The 9,609-nt window shown below is 36.7% G+C and overlaps 1 protein-coding gene across 1 annotated transcript; it reads right to left on the bottom strand.

Moving 5' to 3' along the window:
* Positions 1 to 527: 527 nt before the first annotated feature.
* LOC133297364 (uncharacterized) lies at positions 528 to 6,229 on the bottom strand. Its single transcript, XM_061496485.1, has 3 exons — positions 5,909 to 6,229; positions 1,488 to 5,744; positions 528 to 1,037 (listed from the first exon to the last, which is right to left on the bottom strand). Exon 2 carries the CDS (start codon positions 5,652 to 5,654, stop codon positions 1,500 to 1,502), a length of 4,155 nt encoding a protein of 1,384 aa, XP_061352469.1. The 5' UTR covers positions 5,655 to 5,744; positions 5,909 to 6,229; the 3' UTR covers positions 528 to 1,037; positions 1,488 to 1,499.
* Between the last annotated feature and the right edge of the window lie 3,380 nt (positions 6,230 to 9,609).

Below are 9,609 nucleotides of genomic sequence, written 5' to 3' on the forward strand. Positions count from 1 at the left end.
ATAATTTGAGTGACACGACAATTAAAAATAGTTAACCATGATTATGAATAAAAAAAATTAACAATGTTAATAATTAATTAATTAAGCCAGTTCGTCATATGGTCGCAACCTAAAGTGGAACCAAGTCACAAGCCTATCCCTCTTCAGCTCTCCTTTTTAATTTGAACTCTGCAATCGGAGTTGTTAACAAATACATGGCCAATTCATCCCAAATTACCAGTGTTAAATTACTAAAAAGAATGACCAGTTAAACACTTCAAATGCTAACACCTGACTCGATTCTCAATAAGCACAACCCCCTCTCCCTACCCAAAAGGATATCTTCCAACAAACATTATACATCCCATTCTGTTATTCCATTTGCCAAACATTGTTCTCAATACCAGATCACCCAATCATAAAAATATTCATCAAACAATGAGCAACAATGTTTTCTGTTTTTTATCCTGGTCGACTGTTTGACTCGAGGGTAATTAATATTTGGGTTATGTTTATCTCATTTTACATGAGATAAACATCTCTCCTACACACACAAAAAGGGTTGGGTCCCACCACTTTTTTTTTCTCTCTCCTCTTACATGTGGGTCCCACTTATACTTTTATTTCTACAACATGAGGTAATTCTTTTCCTACAACATAAGAAAAATATATCCCTTAATATTTTGTCCTATTCATTTGGGTGAACAGACTTATTGGCTATTTTGTACTGACATCATGTCTTAATTGAACTATATATACAGATAAAATAAAAATTATGCGATGCAATACAACAACGCCACATTGAGCCTTGATCCATCACAGAAGAGGCTAACTTGATATCATCAGATAATGAGGCCCAAAAGGTATTATTTAGGAGATGTAAAGCCATAAAGACATCCAGTTAACCCAACCAAATCCCTTGATCTTCAACAAGATCACACTGTATTCTATTCTTTCACATCAAATCAATATACAAAGCTACCGCGTCCACATTATATACAAGCACAGCTACAACCAGGATGACTGAACTCTTGAATGCGGATGATGGTCTAAAAAGCCTGCAGAAACATGTGTTTTTGCGTTAAGTCACAAGTATTCGAGAATAGATGCTCCAATTGCTAGAATTTCCATGCAAATAAAAGACAAAAAAATAGAGTAATTGAATATTGGAAAACTAGAATAATGGACAAATCCCACTGCTAATGGCGGGAATATCCCCGACTTTGCGAGGGTACAAGACTGGGAAATACAAAGATACTGTTTTCCTAGGAGGCTTACCACCAAGAACAACCATAATATCCCCCCACCCCCCAGCTAAAAAAAATAAATGAAGATACTGTATTTTATTCATGAAATTTCACTTCTCAAAACCAGCAAGCTTATCTAATGTCTCTTTCTTATCTTTAAATAGTGCCATAAACAAGGGTGTTATGAAATATAACAAGCGCAACCTAACAAAAGAGAGCAACTTGCAAGCAGAATAATGCCATAATGATGTATAAACCTACCTGTAGAATTCTTCACAAAAAGCTTGCGTTTGGTAGTCCAACAGGCCTTTCTCTCCCAAAGGATTCATCATCAAAATCTTCATTTGTCGAGTTTTCCTGGCATAACTCTCGAGCAGGATTTAAACCAAGAGCCTCCCAAGCCATTGAATTACCCTCGCAAGCATTGCCTTCTTCAGAAGTCTGGTTGACATCAACATGGTCCTCTGCATTTAGCCTTGTATCATTAGACAAAAGTTCCATTCCCTTATCATCGTCAATGGATGGTGGATCCACATTGAGATCTGAGCACAAGTCATATCCGCTTTGCTCCCCAGTCCCAATATAAGCAACAGTTACCGTTCCTTGATCAGATTGATCTGCAACATCTTTTTTCTGCCTTTTCCATTTCTTTGTGGACGAAGTGCCATCATCCTCAAAATCTTCTTCTTCTCTTTCTCTATGTAAATAAACCCACAATTTCCTTTCCCCATCAAATTGTACACAAGGATCACGCTCATAATGCAATCTATCCAAGGCCCCACTAACTACTTGGTTAATTTGTGCATCAGAAACATCTTCAACAATATATTGAGAATCTCGAATTAATGTACAAACATCTGCTCTAGTGCCAATACTTCCAGGCAACCTAGCAGCTGCATCTCTGACAAGACAAAGAATTGTAACATGCGGTGGGCGATCACGTTTCAACATAAAATGGTCTCGGGCTTTTGATGTTGGCTTACCACCACACCTTCTCAAAGGTGCCACAATAGATTTTTTACCATCAGCTGCAGTATAAGAGAATGCTCTGTCAGGAATTGAGTACCTGAGAACTTCCTCCTTACGAAAATAAGCCCTTACTTCCTCTGAACTTGGGCTTATAGTGTTAAGACTCTTTTGGGCCCTAAGGTCTCTAAACCTTTCTTTCTCATCCAGGTTGACTTGCATCAATGCCAAAGGTGGTGCAGGAAGACTTCCTATCTGTTGAAGAGTCTCTTGACCACATTTCAACCAATTGGCGAAGGAATCAACCAACTTGACAAGCATCTTATGAGGAAGACCCCAAGCTTCAGGAGATGTATCCTCAATGGTATCATGTTCAGATGAATTATGAAAAACTGGGCCAGTCCATGACCAACTCCTGGTAGATTTTTCATAAACCGCTAGTACCTTCCAACCCTTTGCTCCTAAGGGTGCCGTTTTGGAAGAAAATATCTTCAGAACACCTCTGACCAAATCCTGCAGTGGCTCTTGTGTCTCAAGAATACAAGGATCACCAGGGTTTGATCTCACACGATTAACAATGTCCTGAACAGTAAGAGATGGCATATTTAGTTGGTCAGCAGGCTCACAATTGGCAGCCACCTTATCATCAGAAAGAACACCATTGATACTGCCTTCCTGTTCTTTGTTCTGATCTTCTCTGGGTTTCCCCACTCCTAAGCTGTCTTCTGCAAGTGGACTAATCATTGCCATGCGGACTGCCGAAAGAAGGTGTATAATAGAAAATGAAAATCCAGTATGAACAGTGGGTGTGATCAAAGTAAATGGCTTTTTCTGTGGCTTAGTTTCCAGTTCCATGTCTGCTGTCCCCATATCGGTACCAAGCAGTTCAGAAATTTCCATTTTTGAATTAACCATCTCAGCCTCTGCCTTTTTCTTTGACTTTCTTTTCGAAAAAGTATCTGTTTGGAGGAGAGTGTTTGACAGAAGATTATCTTCATCTCCTCTTCTACCAAGATCTGCTGTATCATCCTTCACTTTTCGCTTCTTTGTTCCTGAGTTGCAACCAAGTAATGGTGCCTCAGATCTTTCTTTTTGATCACCCTTATATGCAGCATATTTCTGCCCTTTTCTCCCAAACCTACTCTGTCCAACTCCATTATCATCCGCTAGCAATCGTTTTTCAAGTGAGTCATCCTCATTACCAACATAATCATGCAAATATTTTGACCTTGGAATGGAATGATCTAGACCAGTTCTCCCTTTCTTCTTTCGCTCAGCAGCATATGCATTTGATGAGGGCATGTCTAACCTTTCAACAGGTTCCCCTTGTACTCGGCCATTCTTTCCTATCTTGTATACCTGTCTCCGATCATTATCGCCATCATCAAGCATATCTGATCCTGAAGGATAGCTCTCTTCAATAATTTTACCAGCTGGGTTATGCAAAGGCCCACCATTGCGTATTTCACCCCTTTGCTTTGCTTTTGAAAGATAATTTTCTACACCATGCATATGCCCCTGCTCTGCTAAGCTGCGCTTCCTTTTGGATTGTGTTATTACCTGTGTCTTCATATCTGTCCTAACAAATTTGGCCTTCTTAGGATCTAGGTGTGACTTCAATGATTTCATGTGAGAACCAGCAGCAGTATTGATCGAGTAAGCTAATTGGCTCTGCAATAGATTATCCTCATCATCATTCAACTGTTCTGATGAGTCTGATTCAGTTTCCTCATTTCTTAGAGGCATCCGGTTACCCCTCAAAGCTGCTATATCTTTTCCTCCATTCTGTTTAAAAGTCCCTCTGATCTTCTCTTGCAATGATTTTGCTCTGAAGTCAGAGGATGGAAGTCTATCACTCCCCAGTGGCGAGGAAGATCTATGAGCAGCATAACTGAGATCCGGAGACTCTGTCCTTGCCTTCCATTTCTTGCTCTTTGGATTCCAATCATCATATTTAAATGATGAATCCATACCAAATTCCTGTCCCGGTGTTTTGTTGTTGAAGAAAAGTTCATCATAATCAGATGGGTCAACCTTATTGACTTTAAGCTGTAACTCTGAACCCCTGAATCGAGACTTCACATGGTCACTACCTACAAATTGATGATCATTTTCAGGATACTTAGCCTTTCTAGTTAAATTGTTGGAACCTCTCTTAGAAGATGGCTTTGCTGTGAACATTTTCATATCAGAAGATTGGTTTGCATTTCTAGTGTATCCATGTAGATCAGCCTTTGAAGAAAGAGGCAGACCCATCAAATAGTCAGTAGTTATATCATCACCTCTCAGGAGGTCATGCCTGTTTCCCACTCTCAGAACACTAGACTTGTCCATCAGGTTGCTACGTAATGCATTACGATCTTGATGGACACTTTGTCCATATGACATTTCCTCATCATTGTCGCCATTCCTCAGCTTATCCCTCATCCTGAGCATTGACCTTGAATCATATCCCCCAGATTTATTCTGTTGAGAAAGAGCAGTAGCTGAACCATTTAGCCCATGATTCATATCCAAAGCATGGTAGACCGAAGACGAGTGACCTGTTGGGTCCTTTGCTGAACGTGTCTTTGAACCAGCCAACTTGAGTATACCTTTTGGGTTTTGCTTTCCATAATTTTCTTGTTCCATAACCACTGACCGTCCTCGTGGGTGAAATTCCAAATCTGAACCCACCCCACGGAAAGGAAAGCGACCCATTTTCAGCGCGATTTTCTTATCTTTGTTCTTCCTGCTCCATATACCTTCACCGGACTCTTCATCTGAAGGATCAACCTCCAAATCTTCCATCTTCTCATACATCAAACTCTTTTGACTTCTCATAATATTCAGAACACGAAGCCTTTCTTCGATACTGTATCCTCTACAGTTAAGCCAAGCATCTCTTATCTGACAAAGATTGCTAACCATGTTGTTCTGATACTTCCTCAACAGATGATAGTGTTGTCGCTTCTGAAAAAAATTCAATCCCTCCCTGTAAAGAGCAACTCTTGGCTCGCACAAGCCACCCTTCAGCATATCAAATAACTTCTTAATGGGACTCCCAAAATGGAAGTTACAACCAGTAAAAAGCTCTTTCAAGCTTAGAACGAAAGTCTCTTGGTCCATGTCAGGCAGATACCTGGCAAGTTCAAACCTCTCCTCCTCACTCAAGCATTCATTCCATACATCCACCGACAGTACATCTTCAAGGTCAGAAAGATCGTACAGTTCCAATGGAATGCTGCATGTCTGATTCCCAATCTGACAAAACTCCGCCCCAGTTTCCCCCAATTCCAGCAAATCAAAATCATCAGACCCCGCCCCAGAATCAGCATCATCAAACTCCTCCTCGTCGTCAGATTCTACAGCCGAGTTACGCCGCCGAAGCTCATCTTCATCACTAGACATAGTTTCTCTACTTCGGGGCGAACACTCGGAATCAAGCCTCGACACCTTAAAGCTGTTCTTCTCAATCGCCATCAAACATAACACGAAACTGCCGCCAAAACGCGTTCAGGGACCCCAATTTCAAAAATTCGAACCCCCGACAAACAAATCTCAATCAAAACCCTAACAAAAGCAACACCACACTTCAGAAAATAACAAAAATAATTAAACCAATCTCAACATGTTGAAAATAATTATAACAATAATTAAACCACAGACGCATTTCAGAAAATCGAATTAAAATTACGACAGAGAATCAGAAGCGAGGAGATTTGGGCGTAGAATACCTCAATCGCGAGAGAAGAATCAGCGAGGATGAAATTGAGGAACAAAAGACGAAGTGCAACAACACATGGTGCGATAAGGAAGAAGAAAGAGGGTGGATGGTTGCGCAGTGCGATGGAGAATGAGAAAAGGTGATGGCTATGAGAAACCCTAGCGGGTGAAAATATTGTTATATAGTGAGGGAGAAAGGGGAAGGTGTGAGACAGAAAGGAAGGTGGGGATGGTATGAAGAAGACGAAGGTGACGTGGAAGGAGATGGACCGTCTGATTGTATTGAAGGGTAGAATGATGAGAGAGTGAAAAGACCAAAATGACCACCGCACGAAACAGAGAGGAACGCAATGCAGAGGCAACGAAAGAAAAAAGTGAGAGAAAAAAAAAAAAAAAAAGGGTTTGGTGTTTACAGAGAAAGAGAAGACGAGAGAGATAGAAGGTGAGTCTCAGTGTGAGCCGAGAGAGACCGTTGTGACTTGCCACTCAATCTTTGGGCCCACACCATTTGCAACTTGTCACCGTTCGATCTGACGCGTCAGATCCTGATTAACCGCTATAACCCTGGAGAGCGGTTTCCATCTGACGTCGTTCCATCCCCTGCTAAAATAATAATAATGCCAAAGGGAATATTAGCGTTGGGTTGCGGTGAGTAACTAATTTTGCTCAACTCGTTAAGGTTTATTTTCTTTCCTCTCAAAGTATATACTATAATGTATTAAATAAAAAAGTATATACTACAATGAGAATATTATTTCTGTATTTGTGGCAGAAAAAAAAAATTCTAACACAAAAAATAAATTAAAATAAGAGAAACCTATAAAGAGACAAAAACTGATTAAATGATGGACCCACTCTATTTTTACTTTTTATATTTTTTTTCTGTCGCAGATGCAGAAATGATATTCCCTACTATAATGTATCTCTATATATCCAAATCAGAAAATATTATTACAAAATTTAAAAAAATGGATACCCAATAATAACGCCTTTTATTTTGGGTACGTTAAACTCGCGTATTTTACTAAAACTTTGTAATAGTAAAATTTTAATTCAAGAAATTACGGAATAAAACCTGTCGTAATTTTTACCAAAAAGAAAAAAGAAAAACCTGTCGGAATTAAGTGATTAAAAATCAAGTAAAATTGAGATGAGAAAAGAAACAAAAAAACAAGAAATCGGAATATATTTATATCTTAACCGCTATCCTATATATTTTTTAATGGATAATGACACAATTATCTTAACAACATGAGATGATAATAAAGATAAGGAGATAAAACTCTTATCCCTGCAAATAAAAGGTTAAATCTTATAACAACTGGGAGATTTACACAGTCCAAGCTCAAGAGGTAACCCCTACAAATAAAAGACTAAAGACTCAGGTACACACTTTTGACCTATTTACTATTACTGTTAATATTGTGCACGCACCCATGTCTTAGCTATAAGCCTAATGCTTGTGCACAGTGATTGAGAGATTGACTATAAGTCAACCAAGATATCTATTCCTAAGATATCTCTACCATACGGTATAATTATATGATTCTCTAAGACCGAACAAATGTCTATTGTAAAAAAAAGGAAAAATGTTATCAGAAAAAAAAAAGGAAAAAAAAGTAATATTAATTATATATATATATATTGGTGAATAATATTAATTATATTTTAAAAGGGACAGGATATTCTTACGTGTAAGAATAAAAAATCTTACATCAAATTTTGATTATTGATTTGCTTTTATTTAATGGTTGAGATATCTAATAAATTAGCCCATTAAATATAAATATAATCAACAATTAAGATTAAAAATGCAACTTATACCTGTGTAAACTAATCCCGATCTATTTTAAAAATACTAAAATATAATTTACTTAAATTTTAGAATTGACCTTTCCACTAGTTTATGTGTTCGTCTCTTAGCAATGGATGGTGAAGCCCAGCGGTAAAAGCGGGCTGGGCTGGGCTAAACTTTATTCCGAAAAGTCTAAGCCTACGTCAAAATTTTTTAATTCTGCTTGCCTTAAGCTTAGTACGAGTCTAACTATTAGCCTGACTTGACCCATTTATATAAAAAAAAAAAAACAAATGGTCTGGCCTAGCCTATTAGCCTGTTAATTTTTAACAAGCAAAACCATGAATCAACTTTACAAAATACTCAAATTCTGTTGCTAATCCAAAAATCATAATTTCAACGTCCAAACAGAATCATGAATCACAACAAAACTCATACAATCTGCATTTAAGTTACTTTCAAAAATAAAATGCTCAAACTAAATAACATATATTTCATCAGATCCAACAAACAAATTCATACTATGTAAATTAAACAAGCTTTTTCAAGGCTCAACTTTGACATATTTTATAAAATATACTAAATCAGATCCGACCTATCGTAGGCCCCTGTAAGCCGGCCCGGCCCAGTTCCCGTTAACGAGATAGACAAGGGACAGCGTGTGTGAGACGAGCCCAAGGACAAACGGCATGGTTTGGTTCGGTGAACTAAATAACAATGAAGAAATTATACATTTGTTCACCTCACCAACAAATAAGCATTTCATTTTTGAGAAATATGGTTGTTTGAGAAATTCTAGCATGCTCGTAGAATATAATTATGCTTATTATAATAAAAATCTCTACAGTATATTGATTTTAAATAGGCGTGCCTAAAGTTTATATAGTGTGTTTAAAATAAATTATGGAAATTTCCATAAACATATACAATAATTTCTTTATTTTAGTCAAACATTAAATTAATTTAACTCAAAATACCAAAAAATAATTCAAACAATAATTTATCTAAGTAACTAAGTACATTTTTTTTTTGGTAGAGTAAAGGGAAACTGCCCAAATTAACTAAGTATTAAAATGTAAATAAAACTATCAATTAACTTTAATTATATTAATAGTTCAATTCATTTGTTTGTCTTACTAGATTTCTCAAGCATTCTTTAGCTGCACGATTAATTATATTTTATCTTTGGTTAAGTTGGAAGATTAATTTTTTTGTCTGATTTATTTATTAATTACTTAAGTCTCGTTTGTGATTTAATTTGATACTTAATTAATTAATATATAAAATAAAATGAAAAATATTTTATCGTATAGTGCTAACATTACCAAGAAACTTTTGGTCTAAATTCAATATCCAATATATGGTGAATAGATGCATGTAAAAAAAAGGTGAATAGATGATGAACGTACACATTTTTACATCGTTTGTAAGAGAAAAGATTCGGCTTTTTCATCCTTTTGCCCCTCATTAACTATTTAATAACCATTTTGCTCCTTATTTATAACTATCTATTAATCTGTCCCTCTTTAATCGATTAAGCCAAAAATTTAATCGATTAAATGGTCAAAATAGGCAAAAATCGTTGACTTGAAGATTTAGTCGATTAAATAGCTTGAAGATTTAGTCGATTAAATCTCTCTATTTAATCGACTAAATCTCCCATGCATAAGGTTGTTCTTCTGGTAAAGAGAAAGATTTAATCGATTAAATTGAAGATTTAATCAATTAAATCTTCATTTGACCATTTAGTCGATTAAATTTTTGACTTATTCGATTAAAGAGGGACATATTGGTAGATAGTTTGCAATAAGGGACAAAATAGTTATTAAATAATTAATGAAGGACAAAAAGATGAAAAAGCCGAAAAGATTCCCACGTAAGGTATGTGTCGGAGCCCAATAGTGGGATTAATGTTTC

This window comes from Gastrolobium bilobum, unplaced genomic scaffold (genome assembly GCF_033153095.1).
Source record: "Gastrolobium bilobum isolate Gb01-03AN ecotype WA unplaced genomic scaffold, APGP_CSIRO_Gbil_v1 utg23917, whole genome shotgun sequence".
Classification (NCBI taxonomy): domain Eukaryota; kingdom Viridiplantae; phylum Streptophyta; class Magnoliopsida; order Fabales; family Fabaceae; genus Gastrolobium; species Gastrolobium bilobum.